This window comes from Sturnira hondurensis, unplaced genomic scaffold (assembly GCF_014824575.4).
Source record: "Sturnira hondurensis isolate 20B ecotype Veracruz unplaced genomic scaffold, ASM1482457v3 Scaffold0016663, whole genome shotgun sequence".
Taxonomy (NCBI): Eukaryota; Metazoa; Chordata; class Mammalia; order Chiroptera; family Phyllostomidae; genus Sturnira; species Sturnira hondurensis.
The window spans coordinates 12,397,311-12,421,169 of NW_028089294.1; the positions used below are offsets into that span (position 1 = coordinate 12,397,311).

The 23,859-nt window shown below is 53.6% G+C and overlaps 1 protein-coding gene across 1 annotated transcript in view; it reads left to right on the forward strand.

Annotated features, from left to right (window-relative positions):
* GALNT14 (polypeptide N-acetylgalactosaminyltransferase 14) overlaps positions 1–23,859 on the forward strand; it is a 189,814-nt gene that overhangs the window by 138,099 nt on the left and 27,856 nt on the right. Inside the window, exons 3-8 of the mRNA XM_037066865.1 lie at positions 5,760–5,858; positions 13,809–13,876; positions 15,661–15,726; positions 15,895–16,016; positions 22,715–22,802; positions 23,526–23,610. Coding sequence (XP_036922760.1) covers positions 5,760–5,858; positions 13,809–13,876; positions 15,661–15,726; positions 15,895–16,016; positions 22,715–22,802; positions 23,526–23,610 — 528 coding nt within the window. The remainder of the gene's footprint in view (positions 1–5,759; positions 5,859–13,808; positions 13,877–15,660; positions 15,727–15,894; positions 16,017–22,714; positions 22,803–23,525; positions 23,611–23,859) is intronic.

Genomic DNA, 23,859 nt, shown 5'->3' on the forward strand with positions numbered 1-23,859 from the left:
TGTGAGCATTAAAAATGCCGGGGGTTCAGGACAGTGCCTGGCAGTAGGGATCACCGAGGAGGGGGCCGAAGTGGACACTTTCACCTCTGTAAACCAGGGCACTAAGGCCGAGAGAAGTGAAGTCACTGCCAGGCTCCCCGGGACCGCGTGGGTCCCACCCGGGCCTGCTGGATTTCCACTGCACCGTGCTGTGTGATCTCCATGCTACCTCCCCCTTTATCTAACCACCCTCAGTGCCCCCTCTGGGTCTCCTGAGCCCCTTCGAGAGTCTGTCTTCTCAGACTCAGAGCCATTGCCGGTTCTGGAGGAGCTAGAGTGGCTTTGCTTTACATGGACATTTTTGTAATAATAATTATGTTTTCCTCTCTGCTTCAAAGTTATTGAGGCTGCCTCTCCATCACACCCTCCTGATTTTATGCTGGAGAATAAAATCCCGTATGTTTATACTTTACGACCATGTCTGTTCTTCCCTAAGGGCAGCGTGCTGTGGGAGGGAGACGTGTATGGGAGTCGGAGGACCTGGGTCCTTGCCCCAGCAGGCACGCCCCGGGCCACCAGGGCCTCTCCTGCCCACTGAGAAGGTGAGGATGACGATCATCATAACACTCTGTTTACGGGTTGCTGCCCGTTTAATGAGCTTGTGCAGTAAAATGAAAGGCATGTGCAGAGCATTACATTTCTGTGATAACTGACAGTGATCCTCGCTTGGTGAGTTTCTGACATGCCCGAGTTGGCAGGTGTTCAGGTGCAGGGGCGGGCGGGAGTGGGTGGGGGAGCAGCGATTGGCTGGTGCAGAGATGGGAAGAGACGGAAGAGGGAGACGCTCCAACCCCCAACCAAGGGTTAGCATCTCAGAACCTTCTCTTGGAAGCAACCTCAGCACTCAACACTCAAGAAGGGGGTTCAGGAAGCACTTCGAGACCCAGCTGAACTTGAGGAAATCAAGAGTCTTACTTGGTAGAATCTTTCTTTAAAGGAGAAAACCAGCTCAGAGGAGCATGCATTATTCAGGAGCTGCTGTGGCAATCAGGATGGCAGCCCGGGGCTGGCGTCTGTCTCTCAACACAGTCCGTGGTGGGCTCGTCCTGCCTCCTGGTCCCACCCCCACGCCCATCTCTCCTGCTCGCTAGCTCTTTTCTCCAGTAAAACCCCTGAGTCTTTAATAAATTATAAGCATGCTTTCTGGTCCATCTGCCGGCGCCGGAGCTCCGTGTTGGCAGCCTTTTCCATTCCCCTCATGCCCCTAATAGATCTCGCTGTTTGATTAATCTTTTAGATTGCTCTCTCCGAAAGCCGACTCTCTGCACTGTGTCCAGTTTTAAGGATTTTTCTCAGTCCTTGGCTTGGTTGCCGCCATGCCCAGTGCTCGTTCCAGAACAAGGCCTCACTCCCTCACCCCGGCCTCAGAGGGCGGGTGGCTGTTGTGCAGGGCTCAGGCAGGCGGGCCCCTCCAGCTTTTGTGCCTTAAGCAGGGTGAGTTCACAGTGGGACACTAGAGAGTTATGCCGGGTGAAGAGTCACAGGACCTGGGTGTAGCTCACTCTGTAGGTGTGTGACCTTGAGTGAGATTCTGAGCCTCAGTTGTCCTCATCTGGGGAGTAGAGGTTCTCAGAGGTTGTCATAACAGTCAGATGAGACACAGGGTAACTCTGGACAGCATGAGCTGTGAGCAGGGACAGAAGGCAGGTAGTGCCGAGTCCCATGAGCCAGGATGCCTGTACCTTTGAGGTCAGAGCACCGCCCTACTGCCTGGCCTCCCCAAAGCCTGTGCATGCTTGTGGCACTTGCAGGTCCCTGCCCAGCCTGGAGGAACAGCCTCTGTCCTATGGGCACAGGAAGCTGGAGGCAGCTGAAGCCCAGGAGCACACCTGTGCAGGCTCCAAATCTCTACCTAGCCTAGGAGATTGGACTGGTCATCTCCAAAACCCCTTTTCTGAACTATGAGTTTGTGGTTCTCATTCAGGAGTACTGACTGACCATGGCACGGAGGCCGCTTCAGCCTCAGTCGTGATAATAATGCTCGCTGCCTGCCGTTTACTCAGCAGCTATGAGACACAAGGTGTTTTGCCTGCAATATCTATGGTCTGCAGAACAAGCCTGGAAGGGAGGTATTTGTCCACATTCTAGAGGTGACAACACTGAGGCTCACAGAAGGTACATGACGCAGCCAAGGGCACACACAGCCAGCGTCCGGCAGATCCAGGAGTCACATGGACATCACCGCACAGGCTCCTTTCTCTGACATCGATGCAACCTCCTTTGCTCTCGCCTCCTCCTGTAGCCTGCCAGCACCTCTCCCTCACTGTTGCACTGGCCAAACCACTCACCAAAAACACCCTTTCAGCCCATGCAAGCTCTGGCTCCACCCAATGGAGGAGGGGTCTGCAGATTTGAACTTGATGTTAAACATGAGTTACTCTTTGTCAAGCATCAATTAATAACTTCTGGGGGTGGTCTACACGTTAAAGTTTGTCTCCACTTTCCAGATGAAGAAATTGAGGCTTAGAGAGTAAGTTCAGATATCCAGCCACCGAGCTGAGCCTCAGCTGCAGAATATTTGACATTCCATTCCAGTCAACCATACTTACTGAATGCCAGGCCTCATCAAAGCTTTTGACCCCTGATGCCACGAGAACCTTGAACGGGAGAGCCCTGTCTTACAGATGAGCACACAGCAACCTGGGGGGGTGGGTGGTCTGCCCATGGTCCCTCAGCTGGTCAGTGATGTCCAGGCCCTCAGGCCAGGGTCCCATGAGCTGCCTCACCTGGCACTTAGCCTGTGGGTCCAGAACTGTGCTGTCACTGGGATGCTGTACCCCATTTCCCATCTGTCCAGGTCTCCCTCATCTGTGAGATTCAGCTCAAGCACCTCTAGGAAGCCTTCTTCACCTCCCCAGGTGGAGTCATGCCCACCTCTCCATTCCTCCAGCCCCATGGGCTGTGTCACTGCAGGTGAAAACACCTGTCTCCCGGCTGGATGCCTACAAGGCAGGATGTATCCCTTGCTCCCTAAAACTCTCTAAAACCATTAAGTCTCAGTACCACCCTCCCTGAATAACTTATATCACAAAGGGTGGGGGGTTCCCATTGCCCTGCAGGGTGTGGAGGGGAAGCATCCCCAAGACGGTGCCCAGAGTCTGACCCTGGCACAGCCCTGGCAGTGCTGGCCTTCTAAGTCCTCAGCTTTATTGCCATCCTGCAAAGGAGCTGACCATGCGCAGTGCCACCCACCCCACTCCCCGTGCCTCTCTGTGTCCTCATGAACCTGGCAGCACACCAACCAAGGGGCCCCCACATCCACCTTGACCAGCCACCTACCCTCTCCCTCCCTACTGCTCCTACCTTAGACACAGGTCTGCGTCCAAAAATAGCCAAGTCCAAGGCCTCGTCTCATTGAGAGCCATTTCAAGGCATTTTTCTTCCCTTTTCATAATGGTTATCTAGTGTTCAACAAATTACCCCCCCCCAAAATGAGTGGCTTAAAATAACAGGAACTGTTGATTATCTTCATGGTCTTCGTGGGTCCGGAATTCGGAGCATCTTGGCTGAGTGGTTCTGGCTTGGGGCCACTGGAGCCGCTGTCTTCTGGGGCTCGACCTGACCTGGCGGACTCACTTCCAGGCTGGCTCGTTCATGTGGTGGGCAACTTGGCGCCGGCTGCGGGCCTCAGTTCCTCTGCACGCGGGCTGGCTTCACTCCCAGTGGTTATGGTGGAGCCTGAAGTGCTTTTATGACTTAGCCTTGGAAGGCACACTCTGTCACTTCCATCACATTCTATTGGCCATGTAGTCTAGCCCAGACTCCATGAAGGCTAAAGCTATACAAGGCATGAGGACCAGTAGGTGAGAATCATTGGAAGCCGTCTGGGAGGCAGGCTACCACCCCTTTTAAAACCATAAAAGGCAAAGTCATCAGCTGAGCCAGAAATGCATCTTCTGAATTTCTCCCTTTCTCTGTGAATGGGCATCTGGTATACTTAATTCCTGTTCTAGGGATAGGGAGATGGACAAGGGTCCTTCTTCCCTGGAGCAACTCACAGTCGGGGAGACAGTCCCATCTTGAGAAGTACTAGAAGAGAGAAATGTGTACAGAGTTACGGGAGCACAAAGGACAGGTTGTTGCCCGTTTGCGAGAGTATAGAATACCTTCGCAGCAGAGGGGACATTTGCTCTGGGTCTTGAAGGATGTGCAGGAGCTCATCTGGTGGAGAAGGGAAGAAGGACATTGCTTCATGCAGAAGTAACAGTGTGAGCAGTGGCAGAGAGTGATGGAACTATATTAAGGAGCAATTACGAAACATCTTGAAGGCTGTGGTGGGGGGTTTGGACCTGTACATCAGGAGCCGCCTGAGGGCTTCAGCCGGAGGAAGGCCTGGGCAGAGCTGTGTGGTGGACGGGGGATGACTGGCAGGGGCAGATGCTGGAGGCAGGAGGGCCATGGGGATGAGAGAGGAGGATAGATTCAGGGGTGTTTTATTTGCAGGTGGAGCTGGCCGTGTGTGTTGAGACCCTGTTTCTGTGGAGTGAGCACAGAAAGGCCTGAAGGTCACGACTTACCTTTTCCACGGTGTCTTTCCCTGAGGCCTTCCCTTCCTAATTCTCGGCTCCTCGTGGGTGAGCCAAGCCCAGCCTGCACTTAGGTGCTGAGCAGACTAGCCTGCCTTTCTTGGAATAAGTTCTCTGATTCAGTTTTTGCTCTCATAGAAAAAAATGTTCAGAATTATCAGTGAGGCCACAGGGACATCAGGCCCACTTGCCTGGGAATGAGGTTCTTACGTGTTTTTTAGGCCACAGACTTCTTTGAGAATCTACACAAAACTCTGAAGCATCTTCCCAAGGTGGCGGGGCAGTGGGGCATGCACATGTGCATACACAGCTTTGCAAACAATTTCAGTGGCTCACAGTCCCCTTGAAGTCCGTCCTTGGATGTCTTGACCCTAATTTAACAGCCTAGGAAGAAATGGAATATGAAGAGAGGACATATTTGACTCACCAAACGTCCGTTATTTACTTGCGTGTTTAATGCTGCTCCTTGTACTTGGACAGTCCCCCCGAAGAGCAAGGAACAGGAGGAAACACTCAGGGACAGCTCCTGGTGGCACCAGCTCCCTTGGCAGGTTTATCTTCATTATTATAGTAATTTTCAGGCGGTGGGCTACAATTTTCACTTGCAGTAAGGTATTAAATTGAAAGTACCCTAGATGTAATTGTCATATGACATGATCCTGGACACGTGGGAATGAGTGATTTTTCAAGACTGGGTTTTGTGAGTGTTGTTTATGCCAGGGTTTGGGGGCTCTGCCTCTTTAAGCATGGCCGATTTGGGAGTGTTGGGGGCAGGAGGTCGGTCGGGTGTGGTGGGCTGGAGCTGCTGGCCCAGAACATAGGCGGTCAGCCTCTGCCAGCTGGATGGGCACAGATGGGAGGCGGGTTTGTGCAGCCCCCAGGAACCACTGGGCACGAACTGGGGCATGCGAGGAATCCCACATTTATGTTCTATATCCCAATTTAATGTGGCTCCAAGCCCATGTACCCCCAGGTGGTAGAAAATTAAGTTTCAGTTATTTTCCGAGCTTCCCCGCCCTGCTGAGGGTCCGGGTGAGGCCCTAGGATCTGGCCCAGGACTGTGCAGCTAGGGCGGCCCCATCAAATGCTAGGCATTTGTCCGTGCTGGTGACCATGATGATGCCCTTGGTTCTAGCCCCTGACACCCGCTTTGCCCCCAAAGTTCTTAGTGGTCTCCTGCCGTTTATTCCCCAGGTGTACCCTGCTGATGTACTGCAGGGACCTCCCTCCCACCAGCATCATCATCACCTTCCACAATGAGGCCCGCTCCACCCTGCTCAGGACCATCCGCAGGTAAGCTATCCTTCCTGGTTGGTCAGCCCTCCAGGGCCAGCACTTGGTGAGGGCATTAGCTTGCTGGGAGTACTGGCCTTATGATGAGGGTATCAGGTGTTCTCAGCCCCTGCTAGGTGCTGTTCTACATGTCACACATGCATCCACTCAGTCTCTCCTCACACCCCTGTGAGGGTGGCTATCCTCCCATTTTACAGGGGAAAGACAGAGGCCTGAGGTGCTGGGTAATTTGCAGAAGGCCACTGAGCATTGTAGAGATCCTTGCAGAGCCCTTGCCCTTGACCACTATGTAGACTGCCTCTAGAACATGAGTTCTAATTTTACAGCTGACGAGGGAGCTGAGGCCCTGAGAGGTGGAGGGTGCCCCCCACCCCCAGAACCAGGCCGGGATTAGAACTCTGGTCAGCCAAGTGTTGCCTCTTCCAGCACCTGCCTCTCCACAGTCTCCCATGCACCAGGGCCCAGGACGCAAATCGGAGCAGCCCGACAGTAACAGCTGATGTTTGCTTTCTCGGTCCCCACCGTTTCAGCCCTATTCCCTCTTGGGCCTCTCCATCCACCCTCAGCGCCTAGTCTGGGCCACGCCATTGCTCTGACAGGCAGGCCCTTTCCTGTGGCCTGCATGCATTTCGATATGTGAAAGTCCCAGCATCAGCCCCCAGCAGAACACCCCTTAAAACACAGACAGGCCCCAGAGACATGGCCAGGAATCTTCTGCCCAGGTTCTCAGAAGATGCTGGTTTTTTCGGCTTCCCTTCTCTTTGCCATGCCCCTTCCTTTCCTCTAGAGCCGCTCTCCCCAAAACCCCCTTTTCCCCCAAATCATCTGGCCCATCCTTTTGTCACTCACGTCTCTAGCCACATTGGCATCTCAGATGGCACTTAGAACAGCAGCCACCGGTCCCTAAGTCCCCTGGAGTGTAGACACCTGAGTTCACGCTCTCAGCTGGGGAGATAGGAGCACAGTACTCTGCCCACATGACAGCTGAGAAACTGAGACTTGGAGGTACTGAATTACGGCCTTTTGTTGCTCAGCTAACAACAGGGATGCAGGGCTTGGACCTTGCACTCTGATCTGAGTTCTTCTCAGCAGCCGCAATAGAACCAGGCTATTCAGCATGGGGGTGTTGAGTGCCCCTGGGGGAGGTGTTAGGGCTGAAGGTGCTCTCAGCCATACATCCAGCACAAGAGGGGCTGGCACGGGGGAGGGTGCTTGTGGCACCTCCACTCCCCTGGCCCATGGCCCATGAGAGCCCTTTCAGATCTGCTGGGTAGCACATCAAGTGGTCTCCCGATCCTGCAGAGAAGATTAGATGTGGGCCAAGCAGGGGACAGTCAAGCACAGCAAAGCATCACCATTCCCCTCAACAAGCCACACCTTCCCCTCCCTCCCTGATGCACCTTTGTGGCTCGGGACAGGTGGGGAAGCTCCAGGTGGCCGGAGGAAATCAGCAGTAGAGTCCCCCTGGTGGCCGGCATCAAGTCCTCTGCAATACCTGTCGTTCTTGATGAATGTGCTCTCTGTAAGGCCAGTGCATCCCTCAGAATTGAAGGGAAGGACCTGCCCAAGCCCACGGGCACCAGCCTGGTGTTACTTTCTGTCCACGAGGGCAGCTCTGTCTGCTGCCCAGATGTCCTTGGGGACTGGCTGGCCCAGTCCTTCTACCTGCCACTTGCCCGGTTTGCCCTGGCTTCTGCATTCACCCCACAAGCCACCTGATTTGAATTTGATTTACCAACCAGGCTTCAGCTTTTGACAAGAAAAAGTGCCAAGTCACTGTCGGATGTCACTGTGGGTCTCCTGGTAGACCAATAATGTGCCTTTCTGACCCACAACCCAGTGTGGGTCCACGTAGGGGGATGGGGATGAGGAATGGCCCCACTTACCTGGGTCAGTTCTGGTGAAGGGAGAACAGAGTTCTGCGGCCCCGTGGGCAGAGCAGGCACATGGCGGCAGAGATGCTGGTCCCAAAGGGCCAACCACAGCCCCACCACACAAGGTCACGTCTGCGCATGTCCACTGGATGCTTCCCGAAGGACACTACAGCCTCTGAGAGAAGCTCCTTTCCTTCCAGGCTGGCCTCCCTTCCTCCATCAAGGAGCCTTCTGCTGCCATGCACCTTTGTGCCCCTCAGCCCTCAATGCACATACGCACTCACACACATGTGCACACACACGCTTACCGTCAGGGGGCTGAGAACTGTGGGCACAGAGAAAGTGCTTGATCAGCGTTAGCCATCCCTGTACAGCTGGTGAGCACTCAGAGGGAAAGAGGCTGTAGGGTACTTAAAGGACTGCACTTGGAGTCTAAGGACCTGGGGTCAAGTCCCTACCTGCCACTTCCAGCCCTGGGACCTTGGGCAGGTCACTAAGCACATCTGTAAAGACAGTGATGAAAGTATACTAGATGTCTCAAGTTCCATCACTTTTCCCACTATGGACCTTCCTCTTGGGAATGCCCCAGAAACATTTTGGGGGCATTAGAATATGGATGCCCCAGCCTCCAGGTTTCCCTCATACTGTGTTTATGTCTGAGGTCCCTTCAGCCGCTACTCTCAGACTCCTCCCCTTCCGCTCCAAGACACACTTCTCCTCTTTCGGCTGCTCCTCTGCCTGTTTTCATAGTAGTGACAATGACACTTTGTAACAGCAACGGGTTAAACCTGTGCTGTTTAAAGCCTGCAGACCCCTCACTTCAGTCGGGGCCCAGGGGTAGTCTGGGACATTCAGTGCCTGTGGTGTACAGAGGATGGGGACAAGAGCCACAGTGGGTGAGGGAGGCAGCACAGGGGCCAGGGCTTGGGCTCCCAGCTTCCTGTGTGGAAGTGGGGGGCAGCCAGGGGTGTGGCCCCAGTGCCTTTGTCCTCTGGCCTGGAGGACTGTCTCCAATGCCCTGGTGCCCTGCTCTCTGGGAAGGGGCTTGGAGCCCATCAACATTATCCTTCTCAGAAGGTATCCCTGCAGTGCCCGGCTCCACAGCAAAATGCTGGGCCTTGGGCTGGGAGAGCCCTGGGCCTGTGTCCTGCCTCTCGGGAACTTCAGATGTTAGCCAGGCCCTGGCCCAGGCCCAGGTGTAATGCAAAAGGTAGCAGGAAGGGGGCCCAGAAGCCACGTGTGAACAGACCTCTGTACATCATCAGCAGGCTGGATGGAAGTGAACTTCAGGGGTGGGGGAAGGAAGATGAGTATTTCTAAAAGCTTCCACAGCCAGGTAGCATTTGCCTCAGGGTTCCGTACCTCCTTCCCCTCCCTGCTCGTTCTGCAAGTAAGCCACTAGCTACTGAGTGGGGGCTGAATGAGAAGCTCTTCCATCGTTTCCCCATTGATGAAAGGATCTTCTCTGACGTATCTTTCATCTTCAGTCTTCTAAATTTTGGATGGCTTTACTGCCAGGCTCTCAAAAGCAGAAGATGCTCGAGGACCAGGGGGCGGGGAGCGGGTGACTGTTCCTCTCCTCCCTCCAGCCCAGCACTTGGCCAGCCTTCACCTCTCTGCTCATGCCTGCCCACGCCCTCTGGCCCCTGAGCCCCTGAGTTAGCTGGGAGTCTGGGGGCTGCCCACACTGGGGGCACTCAGAGCCAGGAAGAGGCACAATGGGGTGGGCAATGGGGAGGGGGAGAGAGAATCACAACCCAGATGAATTAGGGCACTTTTCTCACTTAAGGAGAGAGAGAGAGAAAATCCCCCCAAATGATGTATCCCTGGTGTTGCAGTGGGTCCCCAAGCATGTATGGGAAGGGGCACCTTTAGCTCCATACCTCCCACGGGGGCTCCAGAGCCCGCGCCCTTTGTGTGTTATATCCCTAGTCTCCTTCCTGTTGCTTTTTGTAAAGTCCTAGATTTAGAGGAACAATTTCTCAGGTCCAGGTGGTAAAGAAACTGGACTCTGGGGCCACAGTTGCTTGCTCGGCCCTTCCCAACTGCGTGACCCTGAATATGCTCCTTCACCTCCCTGCCTCAGTTTCCTTCTATGCAAAACAAGGGCTACTGGTAATAACTACTTTGCATGATTGTGGAGAAGAGTGAATGAGCTGAGGTAGGTAAAGGCCTTGAAACGATACCTGAGCCCATACAGGCGACAACTGGTGATGGATGTGCCTCCAGCGAGTAGACAGCAGTGTCCAAATGCAAATTCAGACTGGAGCAAGGGTCAGGATCTCCTGGAGGGGTTGTGCAAATGCAGTTTCTTGGGCCCCCTCCCAGGTACTCTAGCTCAGTAAGTCCGGGGCGGGGCCCAAGAAGACACATTTCTAACAAGCCCTTAAGTGACGCTGATGTTACTGGCTCTGGGGTCACACTCCAAGAACCGGTCTCATTATCAATACTCAGCTTCCGAGAGCAGCCGCTGTGCGCTGTGCACCTGCTAGGGGCCTGTCGTGCGGCTGAGGAAGTTGCACCGAGGGCTCGGTACTTGCTGAAGCTCTCCATCTGGTGAATGGAGGACAGACAGGCACAGTGCCTCAACCCAAGCCGATCTGGCTTCAATCAGAACGAGTCAACTGCTCTACCAGCCTGGGGTCTTCATTCAACTGACATTTATGAAGCGTTTGATAAACCCTGCCTGCATAGCACCGCGGAGTTCACAAAGCAATTTCAAATACATTTCCTCATTTCATACGCACAAAAGCCTGTGAAGTAGGTCAAGTATTAATATCGCCCGCCTTTACAAGGAAAATGTAATTATGGCTGGAAAGGAAGGCAGCCCGGCATCTTGTTCAGGACTGCACGGGTAGGAGGCGGTGGAGGCTGCCTGGCCCCCCGTGCTGCCCACGCTGCCTTGACCGCTGCCTCTCAGGACGCTCCGTGTGGGCCTCACAGGTAGGGCAGCAGGCAGAAAACAGGAGGCGTAGAAGCTGCCTGTACAGNATACTCAGCTTCCGAGAGCAGCCGCTGTGCGCTGTGCACCTGCTAGGGGCCTGTCGTGCGGCTGAGGAAGTTGCACCGAGGGCTCGGTACTTGCTGAAGCTCTCCATCTGGTGAATGGAGGACAGACAGGCACAGTGCCTCAACCCAAGCCGATCTGGCTTCAATCAGAACGAGTCAACTGCTCTACCAGCCTGGGGTCTTCATTCAACTGACATTTATGAAGCGTTTGATAAACCCTGCCTGCATAGCACCGCGGAGTTCACAAAGCAATTTCAAATACATTTCCTCATTTCATACGCACAAAAGCCTCTGAAGTAGGTCAAGTATTAATATCGCCCGCCTTTACAAGGAAAATGTAATTACGGCTGGAAAGGAAGGCAGCCCTGCATCTTGTTCAGGACTGCACGGGTAGGAGGCGGTGGAGGCTGCCTGGCCCCCCGTGCTGCCCGCGCTGCCTTGACCGCTGCCTCTCAGGACGCTCCGTGTGGGCCTCGCAGGTAGGGCAGCAGGCAGAAAACAGGAGGCGTAGAAGCTGCTTGTACAGCCGTCTGGTCCTCTGGCAGACATGTGAGCCGTGATCAGGAGACTCAGTTACAGAATGATTCCCAGGCACCGCGTGACCTGGCTCTGCCAGCGAGGTGAGCTCTCACTCCCATGCGGAGGCTGTGTAAGGAAGGCGCATGGAACAGCCCCAGGGACTGAAATAGGAAAAAAAAAAAACATGCTCAGCTGGGCCCTGGGGAAAGGGAGAGTTGGCTTCACTGTGGAAGGGGCTGGTGAGGTGTACTGGCCAAAGTGATGAGAGCAAAGGAGAGACCTGAGCAGTCAGGGTGGTGGGAATGGGTGTAGGGTGTGCTGAAGAGAGCTGACCTGGCTGATCTGGACCTTTCTCCTTCACCAGCCACCCCAGGAGCTGAGAGCACCAGGGCCCTCGCAGCCCAGAGCCCCTTTTACGGAGCGGGCCCTCGCCCCACCTCCCCCAACACTCCAATTGCTCTGATTAGAGGAGCAAAAACAAGCCAGGTGTTACCAGGAAATGGTCTAATTAGCACTTACTGCTGACGATCCCCCTTTTTTTCTTTTTTAAACCCTGGACATTTTTTATTCACTAATCATCTCTCAGTTCAACCAGTGCAGAGCCACACGCGATTTACCTTTTGATGTTCGCAGAAGAGAACTCTTGAATTTCAAAGAGCCGGCAGGGATTTGGGGAATCACACGCAGAAGCTGCAAGCCATAATCAAACCTCATTAGAGAGTATTCTTCAAGCAGGTTTTCCCTCTCTTTCTGCCCCCCTTTCTGATTAGAGGGCTGGTTGTTGAGTTTGCCTGTGTTTTCCCTGGGACGATCACAGTTGAGGGTTTCCTTCTACCACCTCCTGCCCCTCCTGGTTCTCACCTCCCAACAGCAGACTCAAGGCTTGGTGTCCGGGTGCCTCTCTCCCCCTTACACACTGTTGCTGTTGCCATGGTGAGAATTAAGGCCTCATAAATAAAGGTAGCTTCAGGCAAGGTTCTGCTGGAGAGTCTCTGCCGTCTATTTAGAAAAGTGCCTCACCGGAAACAGGGCTCAGAAGGGTCCTCCAGAGAGGAGGGACGCACGTGGCACCTGGGCCCCACCCATCTGAACTGCTTCCCCAGCCCAAGGCGGCTCGGGGTCTCCCTCAGTGGGCGGTGTGGCCCACGAGTGTTTCTGAAGGAATATGCATTTGGGGGGGTTTCAGGAGAAGCGTGATCCAGCCGTCCCAGTCAGGCCTGACACCCAGAGTGAACTCCAAAACCTGGCCTTGTCCTGGTAAACAAAGTCAATTCAAAAAACCATTATGATGCACAAATAGTAGTCGTTGCTACCACATTTCATCACTGGGTGCCAGACATCTGCTGAATGCTTCGGATGCGGTTTCTCCTTTCATCCTCCCCGCAGCCCCGTGAAGTGCCTGCTACTCTTTTTATCCCATTTTATAGATGGAGAGACTTGGCTTCGGAGGGCAGCAGAGTGTAACTGACTCAGGTTTACACAGCCTGCAGTAAGTAGCTGCTGGACCACAAGCCTCTAGAAGGCAGAGCCCATGTCTCCTTTGTTCCTCATTATGTAAACAGTGCCAAGCACATAGTTGGTGTGCACTCAGTGTCTCTGGAGGGGATGGTCATGGGCCAAAGAAGGGGCTGTGTGGAACTCTGGCGATACAGAGGGAACTTGACAAGGATATGATCCATCCCTGGGGGTTGAACCATCTACAGGGTCAGCAAAACCAACCCACAAAGTCAGGCAGCAGTGAAAACCGCAGGGAGCTTCAGATACAAACTGCTGAGGAAGCCCAGAGGAGGAAGCAATTAATTCTCACTAGGTAGGGTGGAGAGCTGCTAGAGGGGAAGTGACATTTGCACTGGTTGGTCCTTGTGGCAGAGGATGGGCATTTCCAGCCACAACAGATAGCGGCAGGGAAGCGGGCTCCGGGGTGGGGATGAGCGAGGTGCCTCTAGATAAGGACCTTGGACATGAACGAGCGGAAACAGGAGCTGGCTACAGGCTGTGGCAGGCCTTGAAGAGCACACGCCGAGGGTTTAGGGTGTAGATAGTGGGGAGCCCCTGGGGGAGGCTGTCAAATTATATATTTGTATCAGCGAGGCAAGTCGCACAATCAGAGATCAGATCTGTGCTTCCGGAAGCTCGCCCTGGAGGCCATCGGAGGGCGGCCTGGGCAGGTCAAGGTTTCTGTGATAAACTGTACACAAGAGGCTGGAGGAGGGATAAGAGGTGAAAGTGACTTGGGTGACGTTTTCAAGTCAAACCAGCCTCTCTGGGGCACTGATTTGGGGTGGGGTGTCAGGGAGAGGCAGGGTGTGGAGGACAAATCCTGCACGTCTGTCTGGGTGCCTGGTGGGTGGTGGTGGGTCGTCACCACCACAAAGCAGCGTTCTCTGCCAGGGGCTCCCAGGGAAGCAGTGGGTCTGGGCGAGCCCTTTGGCTGCTCTGAGTTTTTATTCCTCCAACACAGTGGTGCCTGTTTAAAACTTTATTTAATGCACATAGATTGTACTTGCCACTGGAAGTCATAATGATCTTTCCTCTTCCCATCTCACAGTGTATTAAATCGCACCCCTATGAATCTGATCCAGGAAATCATATTGGTGGATGACTTCAGCAATGACCGTAAGTAACATCACCCCCTTGCTCTGTAGACACGAATGTCTGTTCCGGCCCCTGAGTGACAGGCAGAGGCAAGCCCACGGTTCTCTGGGGAGGGAGGAAAGCCTGGGTTTATGGCAGGAATGGAAATTTTGAGTGTCCATAAGGGGTTCAGGAAGGACATAAACCTCACCTTTATGAAACAACCTTTTGGGTTCTCTGCTGTGAGTCTTTGAGGACCTACACAGGTCAACATAGTAGATTCTTGACTGGTTGTGTTTTGTGTGTGCATGGGTGTGTACAACTGCTCCTTGGCCTGCACTCCAGTGTGTGGGAACTGCACCTTCAAGGATTGGCCCTGATGCCCAGAAGCAGTTATATCACCGAAGATTCCTGTCTGGAGTGCTGCGATCACCTGCAAGCCTGAGCTGAGGCCAGCACTCCCTGTCTGTGGGAGGGCTGGGCAGGCTCTCTCTGTCCTTGGGATCTCCAGTGGGACATCCCATCACCTGGCCATGCCTTCCAACCCTGCAACCCACTGGACTCACTGTCTCCTAGTTGTCCTAGTTTTGGGTCCCACCAAAACTCACACTCCAAATCCTCTTTCCCCAAGAAAAGCTTGCAGGTGTTTTCAAGCATCTGTGTGTTCAGTTTGACAGGTACAGTACTTACAGAAGCATTGTTAGACTTCAGGTGTTAATAGTGCTGACACCTCTTCTGAGAGCCATGGGTGCAGTTCCAAGCAGTCAGCCACACCCAGGCAGGACTGTCCCTTCCCAGTGGTGACCAGGGGAAGCAAACAAGGGTCACTGGGGACAGCTCCAAGTCCCAGGAGAGTGGAGTCTGTCCCCACCAGTGCTGATGCTGGAGGGTGGGTGTAGGAGGCACTACTGTGCTGGGTTATGCTGTAGGAAGTCTGGTAACCCACATCCATGACAGAGCCTCGGAACCTTGGAAGGAATAGGCAAGTGGGCTGTGCAGGCGGTCCACGCCAGACCCGAGTGCTGCACCTCGGAGACTTGATCTCCTTTCCCTTGTGAGGCAGGAGCTGGAGGTAGGGAGGCGCTGGTCCTGCTGGGAGGTAGCCTGGCGCTGAGGCTGCAGGAGGGAGTGCTGCTAGAGTCACGTGGAAGCAGAACAGGCTGGTGGTTAGAGTGGACTCTGGAGCCAGACTGCCTGGCTTCAAACTCTAGACCTGTCGCTTAGCTCGCAAGGTACATGCCTTGGGGAAATTACTAATCTTGCTGTGTCTCAGTTTCCTTGGCTATAAAAGTGAGATTATAATGATAATAGATATGGTTTATATAAGGTTTTAACTATGTTATCACACTCAAAGTGCTTAGAACAGTACCTGGCCCCAAGAAAGCTTCCGTGAGTCTCTGCTGTCACTCAGGACAGTCCCAAGCCAAGCAGAGAGCCTGACATCGGTAAACTGGTGAAGCAAACCAGCATGGCGGGATCACAATACAGAGTTCCGAGCAAAGGGGTGGTGAGTCGGCCGAGTGCTGGGGCAGCGGGCCAGCTAGAGGATGACCCCAGGCACATGGGGTCCCCTGTGCTTCCTGGCACATTTCCTATGAGGTGGAAGTCGGACCAGCTCTGTGTGATGGGAGATGCTGTGGACAGACCTATTAACAAACAGTGTCTCCTGTGTTAAGAGTTTATGGTCCGAAGCTCTGAAACTCATCTCAGCCATCCACTGGCCTCTGCGGTCAGTGGTGGGGATGGCAGGCAGGGCTGCCTTACCTTCTCCTCAGGTTCACCTCCATCCCCAGGTACTCAGTTCACAGGACCTTTTGTCTTTGCAGCCGCTGACTGCAAAGAGCTCATCCAGTTGCCCAAGGTGAAATGCTTACGCAATAACCAGCGGCAAGGTGGGTCTGGGCAGCTGGCGGGGACTGGGGAGGTGAGGGGTGGTTTGGTGCTGTGTGTGGCGGGGGGAGGTGTCCCATGCGTGGGGAAGATGCTGAGGGGTTCTTCCGTGGGCCTGTTGGAAGGTGGAACGACTTGGGCACCCACTTGGCCATTTGTCTCTTTTGCAGGTCTGGTGCGGTCCCGGATTCGGGGTGCCGATGTTGCCCAGGGCACCACTCTGACCTTCCTTGACAGCCACTGCGAGGTGAACAGGGACTGGCTGCAGCCGCTGCTGCACAGGGTCAAAGAGGTGAGCGCAGCCAACCGAGAAGCCGGGGGATCCCACGCCCCCACTCTCTGCAGGCTCAGTACTTTGCATAGGCCCTCAGTCCCTCTGAAAGTTGGATGGGACAGAGGGCTGTCCCGATTTTATAGGTGGAGAAACTGAGGCAGCTTCCTGGCCCAGGGAGCCAACTGCCCAAAACCATTTCTCCCAGACAATAAAAGATTCTAGAAAGGAAGCCCTCATGAGTGCCTTTGTGAAAAGGAGACAGCGGAAGTAACCAGGCCTCATCACTTAGTTTGTGGGTCTTGCCTCCACCCACATGTTGCCCTCACCCAGGGGCAAGGCAGGTGGACTGGCTGCTGAGACCTGAATTTCTAGCCTCTCTCTGTCCTTAAATTACTCTAGAATTTTGTATTCTGTCTTTCTCCATGTCTCAGTTATTCTTCTTGAAAGTGGAAACAAATTTGGGGATTTTCCCATCATTATTTTATATTCCCCCAAATCTATCGGCCCCCATCCTGATGTAGAGAAGATGCTGTTGTGTACTGGGGGCCGGTGCCAGCGATGACCACTCGTGGTGTCCACTTTCCCCTGAGTTACTGAGTCCGACAGCCGCTCTGAAACATGAGGTTGGGTGTCGTTTATATGACCAGTTCACAGATGAGGACCCAGTCTCGGGGGGGAATATAACTTGGGCGGATATTCCCACCGGAACCCTCGATGGTGCCTGTGCTGTGGTTACTTCCTCCCCACTCTGCCACTTTCTTATGATGTCTTCCACACTGCCTGCAAAACGACGGTGTGGCGAGGGCAAAGGAACTGGGTCGTGCCACCTGCCCAGAGGGCTAGGAAATCCTTACTAACTTCCTTCATTCCTGTGAGGGAAGCTCGGTGGGTTTACCAAGTTCTCACACGTGGGCCTAGATGTGAAAACCCACTCGTGACCACTCTCCCCATGGTTGGGGGTGGTGCTCATACACAGTGCTTGTTTACAAACCCCCCCTCTCACCGCTTTCTGACATTATCTTGGCAAAGGGTTCTGGACTGAGAAACAGTAGGTTATGAATGGACCACTCAGTGGAGGGCCTTTGCCTGGCTCCAGGGGCCCTTCCAAACCCTCTCCTCCCTTTGGGCTCAGCCTGCAGCCACAGCACTGCCTCCCCAGGCTTACCCTGGGCCACTCTGTCCCTCTGAGAATGTGCTGAATTCCTGCTGCTCCAGCTCTGACCAAGGCCTCCCTGTCCCCGGGAGCCCTTCCCCTCCTTTCTGCAAACCCCTTACTCTCCAGGGCCTCTTCTGGGTCACCCTCTTCCAGGAGCCCTTTCCCGGCTGCCTGGCCCACTGGGATCCCTCCAAGCAGGATGTGCCCACTAGCCCTGCAGTTTCTTTTCTGGGCTTAGTTCTCTGTGTCCCCTGACAGACCACAACCCACTGAGGGCACCAGTCGCCTCCTGTGGTCACCCTGCTTGTTGTTGTGTCGGGGCCCAGTGTTCGGAAATGAGCATGAGACAGGGAGGTGAGGAGGTTGCACCGGGAGGAAAGCAGGCTCACTTCCTGCCTCGAAACGAGCAGACATTTTACTGAGCACCTGTTTCAGGCAGAGCTGCCAGGGAGGGAGACCCCGTCCTAGGCAGGCACCCTTGGTTGATCAACCCAGAAGTGCTCAGAAGGGGTTTTACAGAGGCTTCATCACACAGGGATGATTGATTATACCATTGGCCATTGGTGATCGAGCTGGACCTTCTAGTATCTGTCCCCTCACTGAGGTGGGGGTGGGGAGAGCTTGGAGGGAGAGGTGAGGGGGGCAGAGGCGGGGTAAAAGTTCCAGCCTTCTGATCAGGCTGGCTTCTGCATCCACCAGTCCCCATCCTCCAGGAGTCCCTCCTTAGCATAACCTCAGGTATGTGAAAGGGGCTGAGGAACGAAAGATGCTCCTCTCACCCCATTGGCTCAGGATGTTATAAGGGTTTTAATAGCTGTGTCTGAGGACCCAGGAACAAAGGCCAAAATATATTTCTTACTCTGTCACATCTTCACAGTTTTCGCAGCACCTCGTTTTGTTTCTCCGTTCATCTGCTGGTGCCCATTTGTGTGGCTTTCTACTGTGGCAAATAATGCCGCTCAAACATTGGAGTACAGGTTTTTGTCGGAGTGCCCGCCTCCAGTTTGGGGGTGGGGGTACAGAGTGGAATTGCTGGGTCATATGGTAACTCGGTGTTGGACCTAGAGGATCCCTCAGGCTGACAGATGTCCCTGCAGGATGTGTGAAGGGGGCTTTGCTGTCCTCAGGTAGCCTTAAGGTACCTGCCAGGCCCTTTTCATTCCTGGGGTCTGAGTCCATCTCAGAAGCCTTGTCTGAAAAATGTCCCCATTTCTGCATTGGTGGCTGGCCTTACCTGTAGGCAGGGGAAGCCTTCACCTCCTCCTTCCTGCCTGTGAGTGTTGCCTGCCACCCAGGGCCCCCGCTCTAGCAGTCACTGGGCCCCAAGCTTGAGCTCAGCCTCTCAGGCTAGGCTCCCAGTCCTCCCTGCTATCTGACCCAACGCTTTTGTAGCAGAGGGTTGGTCAGGCAGACCCGGCCAGTGGTCCTCGCTCTGCTCCTGCGGAGGTTGTTGCCAGGCCCTAACTCTTGGTGACTGAATGGTTCCACTGGGACATCTTTTTCAGGATAAGGGACGTGGGTGAGCGCCACGTGTCTTCCCATGTGTCTTGTCTCAGAGTAAAATGCGATTTGATCTTGTGAGTGGAAGTGGAAATTTTAAGCTGTAATTGGGGTTTGGGATTTTCAAAAGTAGAAAAGAGATAAGAAAGAGGCTGGGCTTGGGCTGTCGGAATCTGTCCTCGGCTGGTGTTTTCCACATGGAAAAATCTCGATTTCCCTTCTGTCCTCTTCAATGACATGATGGTGCTTGAAACAAGCACCAAGTTGGCTTTTTAAAAAACATAGGCTTCTTTTTTCCCTTCCTTATCTACATATTTTTTTTACTAGAAAAAGATATTTTTAAGAAATGTAAATCCTGTAGCATTTGGTAAATTGATATAAACAATGGCTTACATATGCTTCAAACCCACAATTATCCCAAAAACCCTGTTGGGAAGGAAGGACAGTTTTGCAAATACTAATTTGTTCTCACTTTATAGATGAAGAAACAGCTCCTCGCTGTGTGCTGATTTGCTTAAGGTCATGTGTGTTTTACATGGCAGAACCCGAACAGGAACCCAGGTCTCTGGCCACAGCATCACCTCCTGACGACTCTCTCCTGCCCCCAGCCCTCCCTCCAGCCTAGCTCAGAGACATCATCGTAAAACTCCCCACCTGTGTACTACCTTCCCTAGACTGCAAGGTCTTACTCATCCTTGTACCTGCCACAAGTCCTAAACTATAGTAGGCGCTCAGGAATGTTGGTTGACAAAATAAAGGAATTATAGTCTCCAGGAGTTTTTTGATTGCCCATCCACAATGTGGTTTTAATTATATGAGTAGGTAGAGAAATGAGAGGTTTGCCAGCAGGGCTGATTCATAGCCACTGGCACCCGTGAAGGGGCGGGGCTTAGGCATGGATTTGAATGGGGGAGGGGAGAAGAGAAGAGCTCTGTTCTGTGATTGCCAAGGATCCCACCAGCTGCCTGCTTCACCTACCCATGGACATAGCCTTAAAGATACAGCCTCCTGGGGAATGCAGGTAGGGATCCATGATGGGCATGAGTGCCTTTACAGAGAGGCCCTCTGTCCCTTAGCCTACAGGGAGAGGCCATCTTGCTCCGCTCTAATTAATCCACCTGTGTTGCCTCCAGCCATGACACGGTGCCTTCAGCAGGAATTAATAGATGGCCTCTCTCAGCCAACACCAAGCAAACACCTGCCGCCTACCAGGCTCTGAGCTGGGGCTGAGGCATATGACAGTGGAGCAGGTACTGACCCCTCTCCTAGGGTCACTCAGAGAGATTTGTGTCCTGGCTTTGGTGGGTCGTTCAGAAAGTTTCCTGCAGCCCCTTCTCAAGGTCATGGCCCTACACAGTGCTTAACCCCAAAGATCTCTCATTGCCTGTCTGGTCTCCATGGCTCCAAGCAGATGCTGTTATCAGAATGTCACAGGAGTAATAAGAAGAAACCCTCAGAACTCCCTAATGTCACACTCCCTAATGTCACACACTCCCTAATGTCATAGGGAGTGTACAGAGCCTGCAACAGCCCTGGAGGCAGAGAGCCCACAGTTAGCTTCTAGGGAAGCATATGGATGACATAAGACACCTGCATTTGATTTTGTACTTCAATTTCCAGATAGTGAAGAAAGATTTTTTAAAAAACAGAATTGCAGTCTGGGGGTCCTCTTGACCACCCTCAGCTTCAGTGGTTCACTAGAAAGACTTAAAACTTAACAAAGCTGTTACAATCATGGTTACTGTTTATTATAGTGGGAGGGTACAGATTGAAATCAGCAACAGGGAGAGGTACAGAGGGAGAGTCCCAGGCACAAATTTCCGGTCGTCTTGTCCCAGTTGTTATACAGACCCTGCTCACTTCTCCTAGCACGGATGTGTGGCAATGCACAGAGAGTATTGCCAAACAGGGAGGTCCACCTGAGCCTTGGTGTCCAGGGTTTTTATTGGGGGTCCGTCACATAGATAGGACTAATCACCCCCATGGTATCCAGATACCTCCAAAGGTCAAGTTGAGTTGGTGCCACATGGCCAAGTCCCTTACCCCAAATCACACTGTTAGCATAGACTATCTGGTATAGCCCAAGGCTCCACCAAGTAGAAATATTCTTACAGGCAGGACATTTTAAGGGCTTAGAAGTTCCCTCGAAAGAGCTGGGCAGGGGCCAAATGTATCTTTGGGTAAGGTTAATCCTTTCTTGCATAAGGGTCTATATAGGACTTAGTGAAGGTGCAGAATCCCCGAAACTCAGCAAACAAAAGCAAAATGAAGATGTTATCAGATCCACAGAATAAGGTCAGAGTCTGAATTCATGAGAACATTTCAGAATTCAAGTCACAGGAATGTCTTTGGGGGTATGTTTGTGTGTAGATACTGGTGTCGACGGCGTTATGTGTATGTGTGTGTGTGCGCTGTGCATACACACACTGATGCATGATGACCATGGCCTTCGAGGAGCCCCAGAGGACAGTGGCAGCTGGGCAGGGGCTGTGTTGGCCATGAAGGCAGCATCTGTGCACATCCCAGGGGTGGAAGCAATGCATTGAAAATGAGCATTTATTTCCACGTGGGCCGATTGGCTTCAGAGGCACCTCGTCACTGTCAGGATGAGTCACACAGGGAGGCTGAGGGCCAAATCAAATCTGTGAACGTAAAAGCAGGCATTTGGTGAATCTGAGCTTAAAATAAGAAGACATCCTCATTCGGAGGGCAGATTGGCCCAGGAGGTTAAATGGCTGCAAGGAGAAACAGAGGTTTCCACCTGTGCCGACCAGGGGCGGTGGATGCAGGGGTTGGAGAAGTGGTCCTGCCTGGCCCTCTGCCGTGGCAGGAATCCATACAGTCAGCTGTCAGCTCTCCACGTTCACAGCTAGCACACACTGCCCGTGGGAGTCCAGCTTCCCCTCCCACACACCAGGTACAGAGATGTTCACTCGGAATTAGGGGACATTTAAAATATGTAATGCCTTGGCGGTCCCCAGGAGGTGGTGAATTTGTCTTGGAGATTTTGAAAATGTCCTCTGGATGACTTTGGTGCCTACAAACAGGGTGGCCGGTGGGGAGGAGCCAGCAGTGAGGCTGGAAAGCTAGATATGGGCCTGGTTTTGATGGTCTTGGATGCCAGCTAAGGAGTTGGAACTTTGTCTTGGAGGCGACTCGAGTGCTTAGCTGTTGAGCAGCAGAGTGAGATTTGCATACCAGAGAGAACTTTGTCAGCCATCTGTGGACTGACAGGGAAAGGGTAAGGAGGGGTGGGGAGGGGCTCGGGGTCCACTGCAGGTGTGAGGCGTGAAGGAGAGGCAGGATTCATTCAGATGAGCAGTGTTGATTGATGGGCAGGGATGAAGCTTCTGAATTTAGTGCTGGGGAGGAAGTGGGGTACATGCTGGCTGTGAACAGAAGCAAGGAAACGAGGGGAAGGAGCACATTTGGGGAGACAATGACGAAGCCACCACTGAAAGGCCGTGTGAAATCCACGTGGTGGTGGCTCCCCGCCCACTGGGTCTGAGCCTGGGAGCGAGGAGGGCAGTCAAGGCTGGAGGTGCAGATCTGTGAGTACCACAGGTGGCAGCTGAAGGTAGGAGTCTCTGGGATCACCCTTCATCAACTTGCCTAGAAACAGAAGCATGGAGTGAAAGTTTCTAGAAATTCTAAGAGGTTCCCTCTGTGGGTGGGTGGCTTTGCTTCTTAGGGCTGCAGGCTTGGGTTCCCCTTCCCAGTTGAGTGTCCCCTGACAGTGAAGGACTTCTGGAGCACCCCCTTCCTGATGTCCTCCTTCCCAGTGTGCATCACTCTCAAGCCAGCCTCCACCATGACTCCACCACACGTGGATGGCCGTCATGCTGGACATCAGGAAAAGGCTCTCAGCATTTTCAGCATCAGAACTAGAGGGGTCACAGTGTCCGATGCCCCATTTTATAGATGGGAAAATTGACACCCAGGAAGGAAAGTGTTTGGTCAAGGCCCCCAAACCAGTCACTGGCACTATCAGGGGGAGGCCCTCCCGAGCTCCCTGGTGCCTACCACCCCGCACACTGAGCGTGGGGTCTGCTGTTGACAGGACAACACGCGGGTGGTGTGCCCTGTGATCGATATCATCAACCTGGACACTTTCAACTACATCGAGTCTGCCGCGGAGCTCCGAGGCGGTGAGTGGGGCTAAGGCCGTCTCCCCAGAAGGACTTTGTTTTTTCCTCTAGCCATTGCTGTCAAGGGGAGAAGTGCGGAAATCTTTCCTCCCAGTGGTTTGTCTGGAATGTCCGGCCCTGCATCCTGTAGTACCTGTAGCTCCAGTGTGGCCCTTAGCACTGGGCCAGAACGAATGGAGACACCAGGGGAGAGCCAGCTCCAGCCCCCGGGCTCAGCTTTAGCACCGGGCTCACTCCAGGGCCTGGCGGTGAGGGAAGCAAGGCCCCCCAGCTACATAGGCCCTGAACTGTTCTGGCATCTCAGCATCAGACACCACCTTCTCCTCAAGGCCCACCTTAGCTCTCTGTCCAGGCCCCCAACCCAAGACCAGTCACTTTAGGTGATTCGGCCCCTCCAGACCTCCTGCTTCCACCTTCTCGAGGGTCCTGGCCAAGGGCCACACTCCATAACTGTCCATCTTGTCCCCATCACACGTCTCTTTATCCTCTACCCTTCATTCCTAACTGCAGCCAGCAGAGGAGGTACAGAGAGGGAGGAGCAGGTAGAGAAAGAGAAGGAAGCTGTGATCAGCGGGGGCGGGACTTGGTATCCCTGGGACTGGCTTCCCCAGGAAACTAGGTACAGTCACCAATTCCTGGAACAGGGACAGAATGAGCAAGCTTTGCAGGTATGCCTGAGACACCAAAGCAACTGAGACACCACGACTGGGTGCTGTGTTTTAGGGTTTGACTGGAGCCTCCACTTCCAATGGGAGCAGCTCTCCCCAGAGCAGAAGGCTCGGCGCCTGGATCCCGCGGAGCCCATTAGGTAGGTCAGGGCAAGGGTGGGGTGGGCTGATTCAGTCCCACTTGGTCCCTCCTGCTGTCACATGGTGTAGCAACATTAGATGTTCAAAAGTTTGGGCAGAGACCAAGAGAGCTCGTAGCCAGGCCTATGCCACTTTGCCTTCATTTTAGGAGGTTTCCATCCTTAGGGAAACTTCCATTAAGGGTCTGGGGGAGCCTGGTGGAGGGAGACCTGTGCTGGGGAGTCACTCAGTGTCGTTCTCACACAAAC